This window comes from Heptranchias perlo, chromosome 22, assembly GCF_035084215.1.
Source record: "Heptranchias perlo isolate sHepPer1 chromosome 22, sHepPer1.hap1, whole genome shotgun sequence".
NCBI classification, from domain to species: Eukaryota; Metazoa; Chordata; class Chondrichthyes; order Hexanchiformes; family Hexanchidae; genus Heptranchias; species Heptranchias perlo.
The window spans coordinates 38,113,191-38,140,027 of NC_090346.1; the positions used below are offsets into that span (position 1 = coordinate 38,113,191).

A 26,837-nucleotide genomic window follows, 5' to 3' on the forward strand; every position below is an offset into this window, starting at 1 on the left:
AATGGGGATGGGAGCTCATGCCCCAATAAATAGCATTTAAGCCCAAAGATTTCAGTTCTGATTTAATTAAAGTTGCAGCTGGAAGTGTTGTATGTACACCTGACAGAAAACGCTTCATTCTATAAAAATCATGTGTGGGGCTTAATGGAGTGGTGGTCGGTTACACATGGCACACGGCAGGAGTGGCATTTTGTTGCATGAGAACTGAGAACTTCATAGTATGAGTGAAGTGTACAGTATCGGTTGAGTATTGCTCCATTTCACAAGGGGAGTGCGCAGGACTGAGATAGAGGCATTCCAACAAACAGGGCAGAAGTAGCAGCACCAATAGTTAATGTAAGCTGAGAGAGGAGAAGGAACCTGATCAGGGCCATGAATCATCCATACTAAATGCAGCTAGGGCCTCATTTAATAGCCATTGCTGGTTTTCCCAGAGGATATCTCACTTTTCCAATACCAGCATAGCTGAAACACTACAGTTTTTGGGAGGCAAGATTCAAGTATTTCCAGTGCAGGCGGTCAGGATTTGGAGTGTAAGTCAGATGCACTAAATTTACACCCCTTCTAAAATACACGCTAAATTATGGTGCAAGTGGGTGCTAGCTGAAGATGTGCCCACCCCCAGAGTGGCGCATGTATCCAAATGAAAGGATAATGAGGCCAAAACCTGCTGTCACAGAAATTCTGTCATTTACCCCTCAATTGCACCTGACTTAACTTAAGCTTGTAGAAAAGAAGGGTAAGTTACTTGCATGAATTGTCAAACCAGGAAGTGGTTGTTTACAGACTGAGGGCGCTAAATTGGGCCATGTAGCACCTGTTGTTTCGGCGCTACACGGACTCTCCGACACCCAAGATGGCGTCTTGGAATCGCACGCACGTTTCCAGCGTGACGTACGCTGGACGCCATCTTGGTATAGGGGTCAGCGCAGATGCAGATGACGCACCCTGGAATCATGTAAAGTAGGGAGAAAATGGCTTCAATCAGTGTGCAACGCTGATTTAAAGTGATAGACACCATTTTGGCACTTAACGCTCAACTCAACGCATAGTCTTAACTCCAACCATTTGAACGTGTCTTAGAGTGCCTGGAGGGCCCCCCACCGGCGCTATTTAAAGGGATCATGCAGGATTTACAGGTTAGTGGCTGGATTATTGCTTCGGGCTGCGGAGACATTTGTAACTGTTTTTGGAGGTCTCCTACACTTGAATACTAGGATGCGGGGACATAGTCTAACATTTAGAGCCAGGCCGTGCAGGAGTGAAATTAGAAAATGCTTCTACACGCAAAGGGTGGGAGACGTTTGGAACGCTCTTCTGCAGATGGCAGTTGATGCTAGCTCAATTGTGAAAGTTAAATCTGAGATTGATAGATTTCTGTGAACCAAGGGTATTAAGGGATATGGGGCTAAGGCAGGTATATGGAGTTAGGTCACAGGTCCACCGTGATCTCATTGAATGGTGGAACAGGCTCGAGGCACTAAATGCCACTGTCACTTGCTGCCTCCTGATATGCGCTACCTTCTCCTGCAAGAAAGCGCAACATGTGTCTGGGTGATGTGCCTGTCATGGTTGAATAGCTGCCAGTGTGTGTGGCCTATGAGTTGTGGGTGGGCGGCTTGAAACAGTGGTAATGTGTAAGGGTGAGAGGAAGCATCTGGTTGGAAGAGTTGAGTACTGATGGAAAGAGTTTGTTGGTATGTGGGGGATGGGGGTGCAGTGCAGTTGGTAGGAGACGCCACTTGACAGTTGACCTCACTCACCTTGACCCCTCATGTCAAAGCATTGAACTTCTTCCTGCACTGAATCCATGTTCATGATGCTGTGCGCCTGGCATTGACTTTGTCTCCCACTGCCTTTCGGATATATGTCTGGAGGGCCTCTTGCACCCCCCCCCCCCACTCTTCCCCACCCCGCCCCCACCCGCCGATATAGGATGTCCCTCCTTCTGTCCACCTCTTGCACCAAAGTCTGTAGTGCATCAGCAGAGAACCTTGGTGCACGCACTCTCGCAGGCCTGGTACCAACTCAGATCGGCACATTGGTGAGGTCTGGTGTGCAGATTGGAAGATGTGGGATTTAGTGGTGCGCAATCTATATTCAATGTTTTAACATAACTCATCAGTGTGTAAACATAGGGATGGAACCCGCATCTGTGTTTTACCTGTGCGATGTTTGATCTCTGTTCGGACTCTGTGCAGACAGTAGATTGTTATTTTCAGCAAATAATGGGTACCAGCTACCTTTAAGAGATTTCGAAGAAACATCCTCCCTTTAAGAGATTGAGCTCCCCCTGGTGGTGGAAAGTGCAAATTACATTGATTTCATGTGCAAGGCCTGGAATGGAACGCTGATTGCAGGTAAGACTTTGGGTGGGCCCAAACTTGGGTCCTGCCTGAGCAGGGGCCATTGGGCGCGGGGTAATTGCACATCACAATAGCTGCGCCCAAAAATGGCCCCTATCCAATTTTTCCCCCTGAGTGTCCACAATCTATGAAATGTCAGTTTTGACTGAAGTGATTAAAAAAAATTTCCTCAGCTGTGTTGTTGCTAAGACAAGATTCTGCACAATGCCTTTCAGCAGTTTCAGGCAGGGAAATCTTTTGCTTCCACTCTTCTCTCATGGAGCCCTTACTATCTGGTTCACTGCGACCATTCCCATATATGTCCTTATGATGGAGACAGAACAGGTGCAGAAGAAAGAAGAAATGGGAGAGGCATGCAACAAAGGAGATGGAAACCAACAAGAAGATACCCTCTCTCCAGAGTCTACAGACCACGCTACTCCTCGACAATGTATCAGAAGAGACCTGCTTAAGGAGACAACGGTTCAATAAGGAGGCAGAGAAGGAACTGTGTAACATTGTCTCACATTGCAAACTAGCAACCCCCCAAACACAAAAACCCAAACAAAGAACAGACATACCACAGAACACTGGACTTCAAATCACAAAGTGGTTTTACTGTGCACACATATTTACAACAAGCACTTCTTTCTACCACTGGAATCCCTCTCTGCCATTCTCACACACTGCTCAAGCACAGCCGAGGCGAAACCTGAGGGCTAGTGGTGCTTGGCTGTGCTGTGGTATTATAAGCCCCTTGGGGCAAAGGTGGCCCTTGTCTCAGGGCTTCTAAGGTCTAGGACGACTCCTTATCAGGCTGTATCACCACTGCAGATGCATGGGTATCCTGGTCCTGTAGCCTGCCGCCAATACGAGCAGGCATCTTGGAGATGTTGGAAAAGCCACATGAGCTGTCATCAGGAGAGAGGATAGCATCATGAAGGTAGGTTCTGGGCACACTACTTTGCGAGATCCTATATCTAAGTGGTCACTGGTCAGCGAGAGGGCAGACTTGATGGTATCAGTTAGATCCTACATATTGTGAAAGATGTTGCTGCAAAGTTCTTGGAAGCTGATTGCTCTTGTTATCTACAAATGATCCCCCAAGGCCTAAAGACCAGTGGTCAAAACATCCATATTGGATGCACAATCTGATCTGAACGCCTCTCTGTTAAGGTGGTTGAATGTAGATGTTCCTGGCGCTAACACCCGTTCCAGGTAATGTGCATTGTGAGAAATCCTTCTTGTAGATTGGCACTGAGGATGGCATTGGACTCCATTATGAATCCTGCTACTTGTCTGAGGTCCTCCCAGATAGCTTCTCAGTACTTCCGTATGAGTGTGATTCTCATCCCAGATCCTTCTTTCTTAGAGCAAAATCATTGAGATCTGAGTCGGCAGGCTCGAGACCCAGAGCTAACTACAGTGGAGCCACCGCTCCCCACTATAAGATCTCACTTTAACCTCACATCTTGTGTCGCTCCCAGTGAGAAAACCTCATCAGAACTACCTACATCCTCTTCTATGGGTCCTGCTACATCTCTTTCCCCGACAGATTTAGGCGCATGGTTCCCCAGGATCTCCAAGCTTCGTCCTCATGAGGAATCACAGATTTAGGGCTGCGGATACCACTTCCTGTGGCCTGAGATTCCTGATGTTATGGGCCACCTTCTTTTGTGAGACAGAAGAAAAGAGAAGAAGTCATGAATATAACAGTGAAGGCTGGATAGAGTCTTGTGAGAATAGTTCGACACATAAAGTGGCAGAAAGCAAGAAAGAACAGGTGTTGTAAGTTAGGAAGGCTTCTTCATGCATGGTTATGGTTTAGTCTATGTGTCCATGTGTTGACCCATGCTCATATACTGGTATCTGCTCAGTTCATGGATTTGAAGAGGTAGGGTGGGAGGGATCAGATTTCAGTAGCTTTTTCCATTCCAGCACTGAGAGCAGGCTTGCTGCAAATGCTGGTAGATGTGGTACTATTAGTATGCGACCAGCCCTAGTATTGCACTCGTGCTGCTGTAATTGTGATGTCACCAGCCTTGTACAGCTTTGAATGCTCCATTTCCCATTTGGGACCAGTGGTAATTCCATGCCGATCACTACTTGCTGCAGAATTCCTGTATAGCTTAGGTACAAGAATCTGCTGCCGACTTTCCATAACTGCTTAAATCTATCTGTTGTGCCTGTACGAATAACATGCACAAAGGTGCACGCAGGACACATGTGACGTGTAAAGCAATGGGATTTAGTTGAATGACTGTGACCATTGATATTTTTACTTCATGAAAACACTCAAACTCTCACCAGTATTGCCTTTTTGTTTAACTTGGAATAGGATCGCCTGAAAAGTTACTAGCTTTGAGGGTTAAAAAAAACCAACAGAACAAATATCAGAGGACAAACAAAGCACATTTGTTTTGCTTGCATTCCTGTCACATAAAAAGCCATGATGACAGGTAGAATCACAGGAGATTACAAATAAGATCAAAACCCTTCATTTCTGTGGGTATAATCCAAGAGCTAGAAATATATGGGCATTAGCGCACATAGTGATAAAGTACAATGCTGTGGTCGAACAAGAAGCTCACATTATACCCTAAAGCAGTAAAAAAATATGTATACATGCCAACCTAGAAAATTAGTAAAAGCTGACCAGCTGCTTCACAAAAGCTGACACAGCCTCAGAAAAGGTGCAGAGGGATCTGGGTGTCCTAGTACATGAATCACAAAAAGTCAGTATGCAGGTACAGCAAGTGATTAGGAAGGAAAATGGAATGTTGTCATTTGTTGCAAGGGGAATGGAATATAAAAGCAGAGATGTTTTGCTCCAGTTGTACAGGGCATTGGTGAGACCAAATCAAGAATACTGTGTGCAGTTTTGGCCTCCTTATTTAAGAAAGAACATAATTGCTTTAGAGGTGGTTCAGAGAAGGTTCACTCGACTGATCCCTGGGATGAGGGTGTTATCTTATGAGAAAAGGTTGGACAAGTTGGGCTTGTATACATTGGAGTTTAGAAGAATGAGAGGTGATCGTATTGAAACATATAAGATCCTGAGGGGACTTGAAGGGATAGATGCTGAGAGGATTTTTCCCCTTGAGGGAGAGACTAGAACTAGGGCACACAATTTAAAAATAGGGGTCTCCCATTTAAGACAGAGATAAGAAGAATTTTTTTCTCTCTGAGGGTCGTGAGTCTGTGGAATTCCCTTCCCCAGAGAGCGGTGGAGGCAGGGTCATTGAATATTTTTAAGGCTGAGTTAGATAGATTCCTGATTAACAAGGGAGTCAAAGGTTATAGTAGGTAGGGAAAGTAGGGTTGAGGTCACAATCAGATCAGCCATGATCTTATCAAATGGCAGAGCAGGCTTGAGGGGCTGAATGGCCTTCTCCTGCATTTAATTCGTATGTTCGTATGTAAAAGCTGACAGCTGAAAAACAACCCTGAATAATAGGCCTTATGACACAAGAAGATGAGAGGTTGCATTGAAAGTGCAGCGGCACATGAACAGGTCTCCTTAAGCTGCAGGTGCACCCAACTTTTGATCACTTTTATTGTAGTGGAACAATCCTAGAGTACATAAAAGGGCAGTTTGCAACAATGATCATAGAATCACACAGCACAGAAGGAGGCCATTCGGCCCATTGTGCCTGTGCCGGCTCTTGATAAGAGTTATCCAATTACTCCCACTCCCCTGCTTTTTCCCCATTGCTCTGCAAATCTTTCCTTTTCAGGTATATATTCAATGCCCTTCTGAAAGTTATTATTGAATCTGCTTCCACCGCCCGTTCAGGCTGCACATTCCAGATCATAACAACTCACTGAGTAAAAAAAATTCTCCTCATCTTCCCTCTGGTCCTTTTGCCAATTATCTTAATATGATGACTATAAAAATTACTGAAGAGGAATGTGAGCACTGAAGTGTGAGATTTATTTTCAACAGGGATCTGTAATATGTCTCCCCAAAGAACGTTTTGATTTTTGACACCCTTTTGTATATTTTCTGGCATTTTAGAGACTATTATAATTCTGCCTTTCAAACCAAAAACACTTTCTGGAAGGATTACAGATATTTTCAATATGCAAATAAAACTAGTTATCTGGACTTCATCACAACATTATAGTTAAAGTTAAAATAAATGAATTAAGCCTTCCCGCTAATGAATAAAGAAATGTCAAACCAATGTGTTGAGCATTCTCCTCCTATTATTACCAACAGTAATTTCTACCCTATGTTGCTCTTTTCAGCCTGTCATAAAAGGTTTATTTTATCTTATTGAAATAAAAACCATTACATTTAAATGGTGTGCACAAAAATGTGGCTTCCAGGAACAGGCATTAGGGACCTGAATTTTGTGCTGTCATGTGCACCTGACTGATTCCCTCCAGTATGGGGGTGGCAATCTATTATATGTTATTGATTATTAATGTCATTCTCATATTTCCCTGCGGATATTGACTGCTCTAACACAGGTTGTGTGGGATCTTTTCTCGATCACTCCATGTACAAAGGCACCTCCAGCATGTGAGTGCAAACAGACTGAAAAAAGTTATAAGGACATAACCAGACACTGTGACTCACACACACAAACAAGCCCCACTCCCCACAATGGTCAATATCACATCGTAGCAGTGTACTGTAGCAAAATCCGACATATGGGAATCTCAGTGTCTCCTCAAATGTTTAAATTAAATAAAGCTCATCACCATTTCTATCCCACTTTTTGGCCCTGATATTTACGGGGAGGCAGGGACGGAGTGGGGGTGACTTTTAGCGGCCGGGAAACCCGGAAATATGGATAACACGGAGGTCCTGCCGAAATTAACGGCAGGACCTCATTTGAATTTTTTCTCGGTTTCCCGCCCAGCAGCCAGCCAGATTGAGAGGCTGGCCAGTTGCCGGGCGGGAAGGCCTGTGGTAGAAGGCAGCAGCCAGGCAACCAGAGAGGAGGGAGGGAGAGATCACGCGGAGGTTGTGGGGGAGAGATCACGGTGGGGGGTGGAAGAGATCGCTGGGGGGGAAGGTCACGTGGGGGAAGAGATCGCGGGGGTGGGGGCGGAGATCGCGTGTCGGCATTGGATTGTGGGGAGGGAGGTGGTCGGCAGATTTTGGGGTTGGGGGAGGGGTTGGCCAATCATGGGGAGGGAAGCTGGTTAGTTTGAGAGGCCAGAGGGAAGCACTCCTGCTCCTCCTGGCCCACAAGCAGAGCTGGAAAAGCACTTACCTGCAGGATCCTGCTGTTCTCGCTTCTCTTTAGCTGCCGGGTTTTGCGAGCCCTGGGAAACCCAGCCCATCGCTGTTTAATCTAAATGGCTGCTAAAATCTGAGGCACGCAGCCTCATTAACATATTATAATTACCGACCCGCCTCTCAAGAATGGGTTACTCGCCCGCCCCCAAATCTGCCCCGGTTAAACTGATAGTACGCGCATTTGTAGTAGGTTGAGGTTGGGTTTCACATTTTTAAGAATTTAACCCCCCCCCTTTTATTTCCAAACCCTGGTCAATAAAGTCAGTATTCACAACAAGGAGCATTCTCCTTATCTCAAAAAAAGTGGCTGCAAACAATCTTGAAGAAACGAAATGTTTAAATAAGTCAACACCTGGGCCTCCCTCGAAAGTTCCTTTGAAGAAAATTGAAAGTTTTAAAAAGGTGCATTTTAACAGCTTTGTTATGTACAACTTACTTATTGACACACATTAAATCAAAACACTTGCAACTCAAATTCTCAGAAATCATCAGATCATCTCAAAACTTTTCTGTCTCTAGTTTTTCCTGAATGAACAGTGACTGAGAAAAGAATGGTCCCAACAGCCTTCAGCTCTGCCCCTTACCAATGATCTAATTGGTACTGACAGCCTCCATTTGTGCCTTTTGACTGATCTGATTGGTTCATAGTAACAACCTCCAATCCTGGTTTAAAATTAAGTTGATTTTTCTTGTGATATGCTGATAAGTTACACGTACAGATGGCCCGGAGCACTGCTACAATCAAATAATAATGAAACTAAGGCCCTTCATTTCCACAGGCTTCTCCTGATTAACTTTTACAGAACTAGTGGAAAAATGGTGTAAACGGCTGTTTTTAGCATATTTAGCCTGCCCTGTAATTGTGATATTAGGGGTGATTTTCCTCTACTGTTGCAATTCCAGCTTTTTTTGCCTAGTTACTGCAGCAAAGCTATCCCAGCAGCAAAGTAAACCGACTGTCCCCAATTTTCCATGGTTGGCTCATTTGAATAATTATTCATAGCTGCCCATGCAGTTTGGCCTTGTGCAGAGAGCAAACCTAATGGGGATATGGATGATCTGGCCAGTCGGTCCAAATTAAAGGGATGCGCACAATTAAAGGTAAATGTCTGCAAAAAAAAAAGGACAAGTATTGTTTCATCCTTTCTAAAACATCCAAATGAATTTTACATATTTGTCAACCCTTGCCAAAGTTAGGGAGTGAGAAGTACTGGGCATGAATGAAGTGAATGGAAACCCGTAGTGCAGGCGCTGAAACAGATTTTGTGGGCAAGTGGCAAAGCACCCAATGCCCTGCTTGATGGCTGGTAAAATGGACATGCAGTTGCATGAAGTGAGTGTAAGGAAGGAGTGCCCTCTTTGACACTTCAAGGCATCTTCCTCAGAGTACAGCTGTCCACCATCCTGTGGAATCTGACCGTAGATAATCAATATGTAGTGATTGGATGTGATTTATATATAATTTGTGACATTGACCGTAACTCGTGAGCCCTTTCATAGAGGTGAATCCAACAGGTCAGCCCACTTATGGGATTATGAATCACATCCCACAGGTTTGAATAATGCATGTCCTATGTCAACTATCCAGTGAACATTTGGACGCACGACCAGATAACCATCACTAATTGGTAGGATATTAAAAGGCTGTAATGCAGTCCCAGAGTTCCAATGAAATTATTAACCACTTAGGCTTTGTTCTTTAAGTCTGACATCACCTGAGCTCTTGTATTCCAGCTGTATAAATTACAGCTGTACTAAAGCCAACTGTTGTTCTGTATTTAACGTTAAATCACAAAATAGGACATGACAACTGCACTGAGTATGAATTATGCAATAGCTATTTGAGTCAGAAATCAAATTTCCAAAGGTTGTCCTCTTGGCTGATTATGCTGATCACGGTTGACGAGATTAAATGGTATGAGGAAAATTTCTATTTTGGAAAAAAAAAATCACTTCAATTAAAAAGAAATGACTATATTCACATTCTTTCTTCTGTCTTGTGTTTGATTGCTGAGATGGTGCAGGGGGACCAATTCAGTTCTTTGTCTCATTAAGTAAGTGCGGTGCCAATTTAAAGTTATTGGGATGTGCAGGTAAGGAATCGTTGCTACATTATTTTATACATTCTCTCCACTCTTTCCATTCCCTAGGTAATGTTGGAGCAGATGCAGGGACTCGCCCATCTGGAGCTCTCCGGCTGCAACGACTTCACAGAAGCAGGCCTCTGGTCCAGCCTTAATGCACGGATTACCTCCCTGAGTGTTAGCGACTGTATCAACGTGGCGGATGATGCGATCGCCGCCATTTCGCAGCTGTTGCCGAACCTTACTGAGCTGAATTTGCAGGCCTATCACGTGACGGACACGGCCATGGCCTATTTCACTGCCAAGCAGGGATACACAACACACACGCTGCGCCTGAACTCCTGCTGGGAGATCACCAATCACGGTGTGGTGAACATGGTGCACAGCCTGCCCAACCTCACCGCCCTCAGCCTCTCCGGCTGCTCCAAGATCACCGACGATGGCGTGGAGCTGGTGGCAGAGAACTTGCGGAAGCTGCGCAGCCTGGACCTGTCGTGGTGTCCACGCATCACTGACATGGCGCTGGAGTATGTCGCTTGTGATCTGCACAAGCTAGAGGAGCTGATTTTGGACAGGTAGACCAAAGGCTACATCTGCATTGATAGTAATAATGTAGGCAGTTCATAGGTTACCGTAAGACATATTAAATATTAAATTGGTATCTGGTAACTCATTCAGTAAAGCAATGCACAATGTGAATTTTCATATATAAGTGTGAAGACCCACATAAGGGTCTTCAACTTCTTATAGATAAATCTCCAAATGCAGTTATGAACATAGAACAGAATGTATTAACTGGCAACAATAATACAAGCCAACGACTGCAACAACGCGTCACCTCCTGTCTCTTTCTCTCTCTCTCTCTCACTGTTTCTCTGCACAGAACTGTCCGCTTTTACTTTATATTCTAAACTTCCCCCTGTATTTCCCCAAGGTGGGAGGAGCCATGGCTCCACCTTCCTACAGCCCAGTTTCCCAGGACCGTTACAAGAGCAGCCGGAGTGTAAAATTTGCACATCGACTTGATTAAGTGAGAGTCCAGGTTGTTACCACCACCTGCACTTTAACCAAAAGAACCCGGACGGTGGAGACACCAGTTTAGTCAACGGGAGGCACCAGGTTCCAAAACCACACCTTAACTCAGCCCAGGTCTGCTGAGAGAGTCACTGCTGATAAACTGGGATATGGATGGAAGTTAGTTTAATTTGAAACTAAGTGGGGGTAATTAGATGACTGGCCCCATCTGTTGTTTCTTTGTCCCATGATTCACTTCACACACACACAGCATATTCTTTGTCATTGAATATAATGTTCACATCCATTGTTGCTGTGCTGCAAAACTATTTTTTGTTTATTGATTTACAATAGTTGTTGTTTTGAAGGTTCGTGAAATTTAGTTGTGATTTGGGGAGCTTAAAGAGGCATCGTATACACACAAGGGCTTGCTAGGGAAATGAGGAATCACAGCAGCAGTACAAAGCTGACATATTCATGGTAACAAAATGTTTCAAATGCAATTTAGATTTCAGCTTTCAAACTTTATTATTGAGATGTTTTGGGCACTTATATCTTCACTACAGCTATTGTCAATAGCTTGAGATTGTCCACTGAATTAGCCATGATCTGATTGAATGGCGGAGGAGGCTTGAGGGGCCGTATGGCCTACTCCTGCTCCTATTTCTTGTGTTCTTATGAATGAGCCCTATTTACTGTCATGTACACTAAGTTGCCTAACAACCAAACTCCTTTGACTATCCATGAAATACACATACAGATAGATTGGAGTGTGTATTTCTCTGCATCTCTTCTAATTAACTTATCCTTTCACTACCTACTGCAGACCATGGGAGATATTTTTATCTGTTACACATAAAGGCACTTTAAACAGATTACTGTATTGCCATTAACTTTGTTCATTTTACACCGAACAATTAATGTGCCCAGTTTTGGTTACTCTGGACATCATCATACAGTTGGCAGAAATTGAAACCATCTGAACAGATGTTGGTTTATTTATACAAATTTATTATTTTTATCTATGTAAATGAGCCTCTTGACCTATGTAAGTGATCTGACTTAGTAAAGACGGGTGAGAAGTGATACACGAGGTCATGCTTCAGCAAAAGGGAACTTAATCCACTGGTAATCAAATACAGAAAAAGAATCTTTTCTAGGAAACAAAGCCACTCTATCCATGGCACATGACCATTCTAATGCATGGGTCAGTATTACCAAAGGAATGAATCGGTAGACTGCAGAAATGCCATTGATTGTTGAACGGGAATTGATGACCTTAACTATTCAGCAAGGTGTAAATTACAAAACCTTTGAAAGATCAAACCTATACCACTGAGCTATGAAAGGACACCAAGGAAATTGCTAACAAGGCCTGAAAAAAATCATTATCCTGATATTCCATTTGCAGTGTGACTTAGACATTATCCACTCCTCTGAGGCTGCTACAAGATTTGGTAAGTCATGAATTAATTTCCATGTAGTTTTTCAATAAAAATGGATATTCTCACTGTAAAGTATATAGTCACTGTTATATGGATACTAATGGTAAAGTCCGCTAATAATTCTCTTTCTTGTTGATTGTGTGGCAAAGGAATAACTTAGTTGCTTATTGTCCATCATCTGGAATAGTACTACTTTAGACACATTGGAAGTCTATACAGAGTTCAGAGTCTAATAACGTAAACTCTTTTATTTCTCCACAGATGAGCTCACCATTGAGATGACGCAGGAGACTGTCACAATTTCGGAAGATGATGAAAAGGCAATGGAATTCCTCCATCAAGTAGGACTAGGGCAAACACCCATAGGTTTTGGGGTCCAGACAGGTGACAGTGCTGTTTAGTGACAGGGGAACACATCACCTGTGACTAGAACCTCCCTTTGAGCCTTTACATTCTGCAGTGCATGATGAAGAGTTGTGCTAGAATGCTCGGGGACACACCCGGCTGACAGGACAAGTGCTGCCATTTTCCACCTCCATTTCACACTGAGCATGTTGAAGGAGGCCATTTGTTACTTACATGAGACAATGCAAGTGTACATATAGAGTGCACTCTGGGAAACCTCGATGTGCAGTGACGTGACACTGTTGCATATCATTTAGATGGGCACAGCTGGCAGTGCAAGTTGCCTCTCGAATCAACTTGCTCACCACACTGATAAGCCACCAGAAACCCTACACCAGGTACCTCCGGGATGTCACTGTTCAGAGCACTCTCTTGGTCCATGGGAGTGTGAAGTGTGCACCAAATTCGATTGTGTAGTCCTCGGGCTGATATTCCCCCACCTTGACTATCACTGTGTGGAAAATTCCCTGAATGATGACTCCTTCCAGAATTCCAAACAGCTCATGGAAATATATCTATGAAAAGAATGAGTACACATAGTTTGCATGTTTAATCACTTACAATATGTCGTGCATAATTAATATTCAACTGCCTTATTTTTTTGCATTGTAGGTTATTTCTTCCAAAGTGAGAAATGTAAGAATACCCAATTATAAAAGTTTGTAGAGAATTGCTGCTTTTTAGGTTTATGTGTATATGTAAAAACGAAGTAAACGATCTATAACAAAGTCATAATGCACGCATATCCAGTGTATAGAAAATACAACTGCATTTATATACCTTATAATATTTATCACCTACGCTGAGTAAAGATCTTTATTTAATCACTTCTGGATTCAGTGTTTTATTTTTTGTCCTCTACTCCATGCTAATTTGGAAATGTACACCAGAATGAATTTTCTACTTTAAAGCAAAATATCTTCTCCTCTCAAAGATTCTCCCACACCGGACACCCTTTTATCTTGTTGGACCTGTAGTGTTCCTGTCATGGATATATTCATTCTGAAGGTGATTAACATTATGCCATATAAAGTTTTGCATTGAAAATTTTACACAAAAACATGTTAAAGTTTTTTTAGTATCTATTGAGAATACTATAAGATACCCTTAAAAGGGTATCCTGATAGGGTTAGACGAAGTAGGATGGAGGAGGCTTGTGTGGAGCATAAACGCCGGCATAGACCAGTTGGGCCGAATGGCCTGTTTCTGTGCTGTAGTTTTGATGTAACTTGATGTAAAATGGAATAGTATTCAAATGATTGCATTAGACATATGGCAGATATAAGCAGTATTGCTAGCACTCAATTCAGATTATTTGATGATGCATCACTATTCATCAGTAATGTTAAAGAGAGGGACCTAGAAATTGGATGGCCCAGCCTCCGTTTTTCAGGTGAAAAATGGCCGCTCGTGGGTCCAATATGGCGTCCGATGTGTGCATGCTCATTCCGCGCCGGGTATACGCTGCATGTCATATTGGTTAGCGCACCTTGTAGTCGCCCAGGACGCCAGATCGGGGTCCTAAAGCCTATTTCAGGCCCATTCCCGGAATTGGTTGGTGTCTGACCACAGCCTGTACCGCACATACTGTGACCAATTTTCTCAGGCACAGAGCAGCCAAATCAGCGGTCTTTAAAGGGACCGCTGGAGGCTGCCACCAATAAGGTAAGTATAACATTTTTAACTTAACTGAATGTGAAGCCAGAAGGAGCAGGCCACACTGTTGCTCTGGTGCCGGTGACCCTGCTGGCTGATCTTCATCCTCTTTGTGACTGGCGCACTGCCTCTTGGGGCGCAACTGACATCTCCAGCACGTCGGTCACATCCTGATGACACAAGAGGGCCAATTTTGTGTGGTCCTCTTGCTCATCAGTTTTGGTGCCGCAGTTTTCGTTTGATGTTGGGTTCATGCCCAAAGTTGGGTACAAACCAATTTCTAGGCCATAGAATTCTGTCCAGTTTCCAAAAGACCCATCACGAAATGTATTGGTGGTGTTAAATCAGGTCCAAGTGTGACTTATAACACAAGTGAGTGAAGAATCAGTAAAGAAAGAAAGAATCTGCATTTATATAGCACCCTTCAGGACATCCCAAAGTGCTTCGCAGCCAATTAACTTGTTTTAAAGTGTAGTCACTAGTGTTATAAAGGCAAATGCAGCAGGTAATTTGTGCACAGCAAAGTCCCACAATCAACAAATAAAATAAATAACCAGTTAATTTATTTTTGATAGTGTTGTTTGAGGGATAAATGTTGACCAGGAGAACATCCCTGCTCTTCCTCGAATAGCACCATGAGGTCTTTTATGTCCACCGATTTGGGCAGAAAAGGGCAAATATTGTAAAATGCAATGTTCTTTAAGTTGTTTGGATTCTCCTCCTAATAATTGATTTAATTGATAAAAACCATCTAATGCTGTGCTAAATCCATGTTGGAAATTGTAATTCAGCACTAACAGCAAATTTGCTTTTTTCAAATGCTGCTGTCAGCATAAAAATTACTGCAAGGTGGAAAATAACCCCCCCCCCCCGCCCCCTCAGCATCTGCGGAATTGAAACGACGTCTTTCATTTTTTTTTGATAATTTACCACTTTCACTCTAGATATTTTTGGTTTCTGCATTTCAGATGACACTTGTAGGTGAGTCTTCAACCCCTGTGTCTTCAAGAGTGTTGTCCTGATATCTGGGTAAAGTACTGCAATGCCCAAGGTAATGAACAGAGAAACCATTCTTAGATTACATCAGCTGCTGATTCTATCCCGTGCCTACACGAGATTTTCCTTGTCACTGAGAGGTGGTAGAATAACACTGACAATAAGCTTTAAAGGTCAAACTAATTTATTAAAACAGTAAACAAACAAACAAATAATGGCAGAAACATAACATTTATATTTATAGTCATTTTAAACTTTGCTCACTCATCATACAGTAGAAAATAAAAATAACTAGTGCTAAAACTATATTAGAATTACTTTTTTACATTAATCCTTTCCTACCATCTACATAACTTTGTGGCACACACTCTGCCGATTGGTACCTCAAAATTGTGTTGGAGTCCCATGTGTGTCATAGGTCTCCAATTTGCATATTACAAGGTTATGTGAAGGTCCCGACCAAATGTTGGCGGGGGTATTTGTAGGTGTGTGCATGTATTGGTACATAAAACCTTGAAAAGAGGTGTGAATCCTACCAAACACAGATCTGCAGTTCCTAAATGGAACCTGCCAAAGCACGTTATTCTCTTGTTTTGTAGAGATTTTCCAACATTTACCCAAGACCCCAGCAATTGACATAGGAGGGAACATGGCCGTGAATGGAGACTCCGAAGGTAAGGAGTTCCAAACCTCTCATTCGGTGGTTGGATCATCCTATTGGATGAAGTCAGGTGTACTTGCCTACAAGCGACAGAAGTGTGGCCCACCTGGAGATTCAGGCCTGGATTGTGGCCTCGAACCCCCAGGATTGAGGTCATATCTTTCATAAATCTTACAAAGGGGGTTGAGGAGGCACTTCCCTCTTCCTTGTGGGGGTTGCCCTGGCATCCCCACACAACTGGCACACTATGCCACGGCATACTGTCTTCTTCACTGGGCAGATGCCTGAGATGCACCTCTAGTGGCTTGGGTGCGTGCCTGTCATATTTAAATTCAGAGTTCCTCCAACCTCGCAAACTTTGGTAGGGTCAGCACTGAAGGTCCTGGGTAGGTGCCTCCTGGCACTCTGGGATGTAATTCTTGCAAGTGGTCCATCAACATGGTTTCCTTATTTTAAAAAGATGTGTGGCCTTTAAATCTCATATTAATAAACTGATTTGTGCAACCTAACCAATTCCAGTCCACTATAATTTGGGGAAGAAATGCAGTTTACTTTTTCCAATTCAGTGGAATAATTTACTGAAAACCCATGCTCAATTTATATTTCTGAACTGAGTTACAGATCGCCCAAAATATCAGTGACAGGGCACAAGAGCTTGAAGAAATGTACATGTGAAGAAGACAACTGAAGGTATAAAAGAGCTTATCGTTCAAGGAAATCACTCTGGGACATCCCAAAGAAGCTAATCCATGATGTTGCGCTCCAAAGCACATTCTCTCATGTCCAGATAGATTGATGGTTAGGGACCATGGCTATGGAATGCAGATGAGATCTGAGAGGGATATTCCAGATTGATTCAAAGGCAGAGAGGTCCCCACCAATTAACTGACATGGAATCAAAGCAAAACTCTTCAGCTGAAAGTTTACAGAGTAATGAAGAGTCATTAAACCTCCTCCATCAGTGAATATTCTTATTGAATTTTGGAGAAGAATCGAGAATAAGTGGTGTGTGATATTACAGTCATTAGGGTAGAAATTATGATCGGCTCTATGTAAATGCTTAATGCACTCGTACCTAATTCCACTCTGTGTTGTTTTAGTGCAAACATTGTTAGCTCAATGGGCTAAGGTTTGTACAAGAACAGCACCATTGTAATTTCTGCCTTATTTTGTCAAATCAGCCCATCCTAAAGCAAGGAGAAAGGACTCAAGGTTTTGTATCTTACTTTGGAGTCTTTCTAGTATGTTATATCCTAGCCATGTGATGCATGAAACAGCAGTAAAGAAGAGACAGATTGGTTAATTAAAAAATCTTGTATATGTGAGTCAGTTCATGTGACGAGAGGATAAAGATGGCTTTGTAGCCTTTTGATGAAGTTGAGGAATGAGATTCTATTCTTGGGATGAGTTTGGGATCAGATTCCATCCTTGTGACTGAGCATGAAGTCCTTGTGTTGGAACATTAAGTACAATAGGTTTAAATGCTTTGAAGGCAATTTGTATTACATTAAGCAAACTAAAGAGCCTCACCAATTACATTTTTTTGAAATTGGCAATAAAATAGTGCATTGAGCCTATACAGAAAGATATCTGATCATTTATCACTATGCTGACTATAGCAGTAACGTCAACTCTCAGCAATATTATAAATGAAGCACCCATTTTGTGAAAGAATAAAGACAGTTATTTCCCTGCCAACTGATATTTAGCAATGTAGAACAGCAAGGGAACTTTGTATGTTCTGTATTAATGAGAAGATGCACAGTAACCACAATACCAGTAGCTCTCTCTAGTGGTTTCAGCTAGTGCCTCAGAGAGACCAGTCTGAGTTCTTTCCCATTTGTGATGAAAATGTCAGGTGGTTGACATTGCCAAAAATTGTTTGTTGTCCTGAGTAAAACCGTAAAAAGACAGATACATTTTGGGGTTTGCAGTGGTAGGGACCACAGGGATTGTGTTTCAAAATGTTATTTTTTTAAGATGACAGCATTTTATTGTTTAATTCCTGATCTCAATCAAATTGACAGTTTTAACCACATCACCACCATTTGTAGAAGGCACTGAGTGTATCAACTCTCTCAAGAATATCTCTAACATATACTGACTGTATTAATTCCATAATTACTGTCTCTAGCACAAAATGACTGTATGATGCATTTAAGGGAAGTACATGAGGGAGAAAGGAATAACGGGATATGCTGTTAGGGTTAGATGAAGTTGGGTGGGAGGAGGCTCATGTGGAGCATGAAAACACCGGCATAGTTGAGCCAAATGGCCTGTTTCTGTCCAGTAAATTCTATGTAATTCATTATCATCTACAAAACACACTGAGAATGGAAGTGTCATATCTGACAGTAAATGAGTGGAGTGGCTCCAGCAAGTTTGGGAGGTTGCTGTCCTGTGCCAGAAAACCAGAAGGTGTTAGTTGGCATCCAATTCCTTGCTCCCCATCCCCTCTCTGCTCTTGGGGAGCAATCTTGCTCCTGCTTGGTGTCTTCCAACAGAAGAGCAGCTATGATTGGAACACAGTGGCATGGGGGCTGAACCTGTATTCCTCGATCTGTGGTGCACTTTGTTGGTGCTCAGGCCCATGTACCACTGGACCACTTTTCAAACTTATTTAATAAAAATACAAATTTAATCCAAGTCAAACTTGCATTGATTTGCCTTGGTCAAATCACTCAAGGTTTGCTTTGTCTCCATACCTAGCATGATTCCAAAATTTGCCTTCATTACCAACTCAGAATGGTCTGCCCCACTGCATCAGTATAACACATAGGCCTTGATTTCAACCCCAGGAGTGCTCCCCCGAGGCCTCACAAGGAAGACTTCGGCCCCTCCCTCCCAGCCCCAATCACAGCCCCGACATTCTGCCTCCCCCGATCACGGCCTCGATCGGCAGGTCCTCGATGTCCCCGGCCTTGCCGGGTTCTTCACCCACTACCGGGCTACCCCGCACCCTCCCCACCTCCCCGTTAATATCAGGGCCTATATAGATTCTCACCAGCAATTCTGCCATGCATCTCTTGGTGATGCTGCTCATTTAATGCTCACCTGTGTATTCTTTTATGCCATGCCATCATTTCTATGGTGGGTAACGGGTTCATAGCCATCCACACTCACTAAACAGCTGTTTAAAAGAGAGACTGTAGCCCTGATTTTAACACTGGGCGAGAGTAGGCTGAGGCGGGCGGTGAACCATCCTAACCTTGCTCTGAGACCCAAGAGATTTTAGGGGCGAACTTAACGTTGTCAGCTCGGCAGAAACTTGTGGGGGGTGGTGTTGGGGCTGGGTGGGGGGTGTTGGGGCTAGGTGGGGGGTTGGGGTTGGGTGGGGTGGGAGAGAGCAGTTCAAATTCCCCATGGGACTCACCTGCCGACGTCCCGCAGGTTACGATTTTAACCTGCTCTTCTGAGCATGCGAGAAGGATACCCACCATAAAACAATGGGGTCCTTCTTTGTATAAACAGACTGGGCTCCAGTGACGCCATCGAGGCCTGACTGCCATTTTAACTGTGGGCCTGGGAGGAGACGTGGTTGTAGACCTAGTGGGAATAGGAGTTGGAGCCCAATCTGCATATTTAAAGAAGGACCCAGCTAGTTTCCAATGGGTGTCCCCCTTGCCTGCACAGTAGAGCAGGTAATAATCATAGCCTGTGGGATCGGTGCGGGACGTCGGCAGGTGAGTCCCAGGGGCGATTTTAACTGCCTGCGGCAGTAGCAAAATCGCCCCTTTTAATTCTGGGCTGGATTTGAATTCAGCTTTCAAAGCTGGAAGCCTCATAGTTTAACTTCATATTATCATAGTTGCAGCAAAAGAGGCGGCTATTCGGACCATCGTGCCTGTGCCGGCTCTTTGAAAGACCTATCCAATTAGTCCCATTCCCCTGCTCTTTCCTCGTAAATTTTTTTTCTCTTCAAGTATTTATCCAATTCCCTTTTGAAAGTTACTATTGAATCTGCTTCCATCAGGCAGTACGTTCCAGATTGTTACAACTCGCTGTGTGAAAAAATGTTTCTTCATGTCACCTCTGGCTCTTTTGCCAATCACCTTAAATTTGTGTCCTCTGGCTACCGACCCTTCTGCCACTGAAAACAGTTTCTCCTTATTTACTCTATCAAAACCCTTCATGATTTTGAATATCTCTATCAAATCTCCTCTTAAACTTCTCTGGAGAATAATACCAGCTTCTCCAGTCTCTCCACATAACTGAAGTCGCTCATCCCTGGTACCATTCTAGTAAATGTCTTCTGCACCCTCTCAATTAACACAATACTTCAGTTGAGGCCTAACCAATGTTTTATGAAGGTTTAGCGTAACTTCCTTGCTTTTGTACTCTACGCTTCTATTAATAAAGCCCACGATCCCATAATGCTTTTTTAACTGCCTTCCCAACTGGTCCTGCCACCATCAAAGATTTGTGTGTGCACCCCACATCTCTCTATTCCTGCACCCCCTTTAAAATTGTACCATTTATTTTATATTGTCTTTCCTCATTCTTCCTACCAAAATGTATCACTGCGTTAAATTTAATCTGCCATGTGTCTGCCCATTTTGCCCATCTGACTATGTCCTCCTGAAGTCTGTTACTATCCTCCACATTGTTTACTACATTTCCGAGTTTTGTGTCATCTGCAAACTTTGAAATTATACCCTCTATACCCAAGTCCAGGTCATATCAAAAAGAGCAGTGGTCCTAATACTGACCCCTGGGGAACACCACTGTATACTTCCCTCAGTCTGAAAAACAACCGTTCACCACTACTCTCTGCTTTCTGTCCCTTAGCCAATTTTGTATCCACGCTGCCACTGTCCCTTTAATCGGTGTTTGATTTGAATGCAGTTCCCAGCGCTGAAAGATAATAGTCAAAGACATCACAGTACCTACTGTGGATATTGCAGAGGAGGGTGAGTCTACACAGTGCTAGTCTTTTGTTCAGCTATTTCACCTGTTTTTGCTCAAAGTCAGTTTTAGCATTGTGCAGGGGCTCATTAGTAAGATTTGTGGTACTGGGAATTAAAGGTAGTCAGTTTTAATGTGGTATGTGAAATTATGTTTTTCGTTTTCTGAGGTTCATTTTTGTACAAAAATTCCACATTTTTATTCATTTTTCCTGTGCTGACTGCAGAGGGATAGCAGCAGGATGAAACCTCATTATCTGTTGCCCTGGTGATGATCGAAAATAGTCCCATGAGAAAGCGGTGTCACACTCATGTTATCACACTGCCCTCGAAGCTCCAGCCCTTTTCTAATGAATGCTGTATATTTTTACAGCGCAGAGATGCATTAGACCGCAAAACCATTTTGCCTGCCCTTTGTTTTTGGACCAAAATCCAAATGTCTCCCGTGCCATAATTCAAGCCTGGGGATTTACTTCGTTTTTTTTAAAGTGTGAAATTGATTCCCTGACAGCAGAGCCTATCGGGTACTCATTGCTATGTATTATTCAAATATTGTCCTCCTTTGGTGTTCATAAAGTCCGCTAACGGCAGAAGTGCTCTTTGGTGCTCCTTGCAGACGAATTGCCTTCACAGGCAGGGAATTAATCTGGCTCGGTACTCTCACTTTAACTTTAATTAGAAATGTGAGACTGTGTAGCGGCTGATGAAATAATGATGAATGATCCAGTTTCACAATAAATGAGGTCACACAAGCTGCAGCTTTCCTCATGCATAATGGGAACCTGTTTTATGTGTTGGGCAGACAAGTGATTGATCGACGACCCCACCCATATGTATCATGTTTTTTCCTGGGATTCTAATCCTATCACACAACGAGGAATAGAACCTTCTCACCAGTGACTGTGGCACATAAATGATGCTATCCTGGCAATGCATTGATTATACCCTATTGGTTCATACACTGTGCATTAATGTACATTAAGGTCCTACTTCTTGAACAGCTCGACTGCTACAACCTGGTTGTTATGTCAATAATCTATTTACTAATGGTCAAAGTAAACTTCCTGACATGTTTCATACTGGAATACAGGATGGAAAGCTGATCAAATACTAGACTTTGCCTCATGCTTTAATCGGCTCCCTGACTCAAAGCCAGTATAAAACATACCGTAACATTCATTATATGGAGCATAATGGATAACTGGGTATTACAAGGCCCATTCAGGGGTTCAGGTCAAGATTAACAATTGTGATATCAATCCTGCAGGTTCCTAAAGAAATAATCTATAGTTGATTGACAGAACATAGATTACCTAGCGAATAATGGCTATCTGACAGTGATTACTAGGATGTAATCTTCTCAAGAGTTCAGATGGCATTTATATTAACCCTCTGAACTCCACAATGAGATGACACTAGCAGTGGACTCCTGTGTAGCCATTATTTTTACTATATAACCTTTGGATTTTTCAGGAGTAGTTTTATTTAGTCTTCATCCCATTTATTTTCTTGGCATAGCAGAGATGGACATCAAAGGCAGATGGAAGATTACTAGAATTTAAAGAGGCAGAATCCTCAAGCAATGGGTGTGCGAAATTTTTTTAAAAAATTATGATGTTCCAGGATAGTGAACAGTCAGGAGAAGAATGCATCGTTTTCATCACAGTGACATTTAAATGTGACTTTTATTATTGTGTTGTACCTTTGTAAACAAATGAACAAAGGTTTATAAAATATGTTTTCATTAAGATGGTGCCCCTTGAGTTGATTACTGGGAAATAAAATACTGCATTTATTATAACTATTAATCCCTGTATATGCAATGATCCAGCATTCTAAAATAGAACACATGGATCATCAGAACTAATGGTCCTAACATGGAGAACAAGAGCTATACCATTCCACTCAAAGTGTGCAAATAGTTCTTTCTTTTTGACCTGTGCAATGAATGTGACTGGTAGTTCTGCTTGCTGACTATGCTGGTGTGGAAGACCCATAAGCTCATTACAGACAGCAGAAACTAACCAGTCACTCTTAGAAAGGTATATGGAATCATAATGGGGGCAATTTTAACCGAACCCGACTGTTGGAAAACTGATAACGCTGGTTTCACACCCCGCTTGATTTAACTCTCTGTTGAAATCAACGGGGTGGGGGTGTAAAACCAGCGTTCCACCCGATCCCGTGGGTTTCCCGCCCAGCGAGTTAGGTTAAAATTACCCCCTAGGTCTCCTGTTGCTCTCGGTGGATCTGGACCCCTGCTGCCTCACTTCACTGAGATGTTATTGATTTCTAGTTCAAATTCACTTTGTATGCCGTGTGAGGGAGACCAAAGAAACTGTTATGGCTGATTATGTTTCACCCAGAAGTGACTTCACTGATGTCATCTGACCTCAGGTCACCAAAGGTCAGTGAAAATTATAAACGTGTTAAATGCGATTTTTTTTCTTATCCTCAAAAACCACACAAGCACGTGACACTAAATATACTAGAGTGACACTTGGACAGACAATCAATGTAAAACACTTAGCAGATTGTTTTAGATTTGTGTTAGGTTCCAGTGAACATAGTATATATTCTAATAGAAAGAAAAAGCATGACTATTGGAAATTTTAAAAAAAACAGAAAATACTGGAAATGAACAGCAGATACAGTCAGTATCTGAACGAGAACACTGGGTTAGCAGTTCAGGTGTGACTCTTCATCAGAACTCATAATTTATCTTTTACTTGAAAAATATACTCCAGGTTCTCAGCGTTCTTTTCCTTGACTTATCTAAATGTTTTTTCAGACCTGTATGAAATTCTGCTTTTTAACAGTTTGTTTATTTTAATAAATTTTTATATTGCTCAAGTTTGGCTGCCATCTTGATAGGTGCCAACATTTTGTTCCTGAGATTTTCCCCACTTGTAAGCAGATTGATGGGCTCTGCATGATACCTTAATGCAAAGCAAAAAATCTTGCCCAAGCCTTTCGATACCCTGTGACATGTTGCTTCAAAGATGTCATTGTTAATAGCTCGTTTTCAGCTAACAGCAGAATGTCCTATGAAGCTGGTTAGTGGAACTTCCTCGGAGAATGTAGAGCACCGATGCAGGGGTCTGTCAGGGAAACGTGCTTAGCCCTATGCTGTATGCTCATCTTCCTGAACCAGTAGACCCTATCAAAGCTGGCATTGCTCTTTGTACTGATCGTCATTGAAATTCTGTACAATGGGAAGAGAATGGAAAGATGTTTGATGTGATATGTCTCTGCGTTTACACATAGCCTTCACACAAACAACAAATTCACAAATAACATAAGAACTATGACTGAGAATTTCATACTCTCTATATTAGTCCATGTAACTATTCAAATGTTACATTTAGGTCATATTGGGGTGCGGAATATGAACAATAGCACAGAAACTATGTGCAGGGGCTGAAGTAGTTTGTGTTGAGGTCACATCCAGTCTCAACCGGGAACTGCAGAGGAAATGGTGGTTACTTTGGGATAGGTTGTTACTCCTGGCATGGAACAGGCGGGCAGCAGGAGGAACACCCTGCCGGCCGGAGGGCCGGGCCTCATCACCATGCGGCAAGGAATGGATGTTCTGCAGCAACTTGCCGGCTCTGGGCCAGCGCAATATTGGGCCACCTGGTGGTCAACCTGGCCAGCGGGGAGATCGTGGAGGTGGGGGCACCTAGGGAGGCAATGACCCACATTATTCTTGTGGAGCCTTGCTGGAGGAGCACTCCTGCTTCTCATGGACCCACAAAAATAATTATTTACCTACATTTTTGGGGCTTCTTCTGCTTCACTGCCCACTTCAACTGGGTGGAGCGTGCACAACATACTCTCCATCCAGTTATCCCTCCAAATTGCATTGGGGTCCCATATGTGTCATAGGACCCCTATTTACAAACAGTAATGAGGGAGAGAGCGGGAATATGGTATTGAGATAGAGGAGCAGCCATGATCATATTGAATGGCGGAGCAGGCTCGAAGGGCCGAATGGCCTACTCCTGCTCCTATTTTCTATGTTTCTATGTTTCCTGACGGATCCCGCCTGTCGCCATTTTTCCCGGTGCAGCACGTTGGTGGCGTGGAAGTGAGGTCTGGCCCTCCCGCTGGTGGGAACAGGTGCTGCTTGCCCATTTTATGCCGTGAGCTTGGGGCTGGTTTTCATTCTCGGCAGTGGCAGTAAGCTGGCGATAGCGGATCGGCTGCCCGTTATATGCCATGTCTGATTTCCTTTCCGTTGACATTAATGGAACGGAAAATCGGAGGGGGTGTATAACGGGCGGCCGATCCACCATCGCCAGTTTTCCGCTACTGTCAAAAGTGAAAATTAGCCCCAAACTCCCAGCATGAAACGAGCAAGCAGTGGACAGAATGTGAAAATCAGCCCCAAAATCGCCCTCTCAATGTTTGAAAGTGGAAGAAGCAATATGACAGGATGGCATAAAGAGAAAGCTGGCTTATTATTAGTGCTGTCCTGTGCTGCCATTTCCATAGGTCGTGTGATGCTTGCAAGTTATAAGTTAGGCTTTATTCAACCAGTGCTGCTTTATTCATTGAAAGTAGTTACTTCACTGTTATGTCACTTCACTGACGTAATTAAATCATCACTGACGGTGTACATATAATATGAAACATTTTTCAAATGCTTCAGTAAACTTTATCTTCTATACGTAGGAGGATTAAAAAAAGTGATAGAAACCTAAACCATAGGTCTCTTGACGAATCCAGGTCAGGTCATACTTCGGCTCCAAGGTAATCAAGGTAAAAGAATCAGTTCAATTTAAGGACTCTGTAGAGCTGGAAAGCAAGTTGTAAACTCCACTCACTTTCAAAGGTTTGAGGTTGAGATCAAAAGATGATTGCTTTGGTCTAAATGTATGTACTCAGATCGGAAAAAAAATACTTTTCTTTGGACCCTTTGATGTTTATCAGGGGTAAAACATATGGGACCAATTTTCTTGCCCCCCCTCCCCACCCCCCACTTGGCTGGGCATTGGACAGGTGGAGTACACCTGAAGTGCGCTCTACCTGTCTGGGCCCCTGAGCTCTCAAATTTGATGGGCCGGGTAATTAGCATGGCCCAGTTTCATCTCCAGCAGTGGCCATCCCCTGGCAGAAAACAGGAGGGTGGAGGGAGCAGGAGCGCAGCTGCAGGACAGGCTGCCAGCCTAGGGCCCTTCTGGTTGCTGTTGGAGAGCAGCCAGTCGACTTTCAGGCTGAAGATCTGTTAGGAGGCTGCAAGAGAAAGGGAGCACTTATCTTTATAGCCTCCCTTGCCTTGCTGCCTGGCTTTCAGACCCACCAATCTGAGGGGGATCCAGGCACAAGGCCTATCACCACTCTCTTTAAGCAGCTCTGGAAATGGCCCCCCCTTTGGACCAACCCACAGAAAAGTGAGGTGGAATGATTGGGAAAGCCCCCTCCCACCTCATTTCAATGGGAGCACTTAACCTGCATCTATTGCAGGCACAAACCCAGATGCATCTCTTTGGGGAAGTCCTGGATATCTCTGGGGAATGTAGAGGGGGTAGAGATCTGGCAACGTGGGTCGCAGTCCTTATTTTCTGTCAATAGGCCCTGGGGAATATGCATTTCCCGGGTGCGACTGACAGCCCCACGTGCCTCTGAAACCAAAGGCTGTATTTGTGGCATAAAGTTGTGGGCATTTAACGTTTTTTTAAATAAATGGAAAAATATCAGTGTTATTTTCCATATCTTCTCATGAAAAGATCTGTATCATGTGCACGTGTGGGCATTGAGTGAGGAGTGGATTGGGCTCAGTTGTGACGCCCCTCACTGTCATATAGCCTACCATACTGCACTTACTATATAGACTCGCATACTCATTTTTTTTGGTCAGCTTGGTGCCTGATGTGCAGAAACTCATCACTCTTAAGTCTCCAAACCAAGTCAATAAGAAATTCACATAGGTGGAGATTCTGTCTGCCTGATAGGGAGTGCACTTTCTAACCATAGGGGTACACCCCACTTTCCAGAGAGCACATGTGTGGGTTGGCAACAGCCAATGTTTAAGGACCTCCAACTGCACAGAGATACTGTTGGATTTTAA

General features: G+C 43.3%; 1 protein-coding gene across 1 annotated transcript in view; it reads left to right on the forward strand.

Moving 5' to 3' along the window:
* Positions 1 to 26,837, forward strand: part of fbxl16 (F-box and leucine-rich repeat protein 16) — a 108,512-nt gene that overhangs the window by 58,606 nt on the left and 23,069 nt on the right. The window contains exon 3 of the mRNA XM_068003741.1: positions 9,750 to 10,258. Coding sequence (XP_067859842.1) covers positions 9,750 to 10,258 — 509 coding nt within the window. The remainder of the gene's footprint in view (positions 1 to 9,749; positions 10,259 to 26,837) is intronic.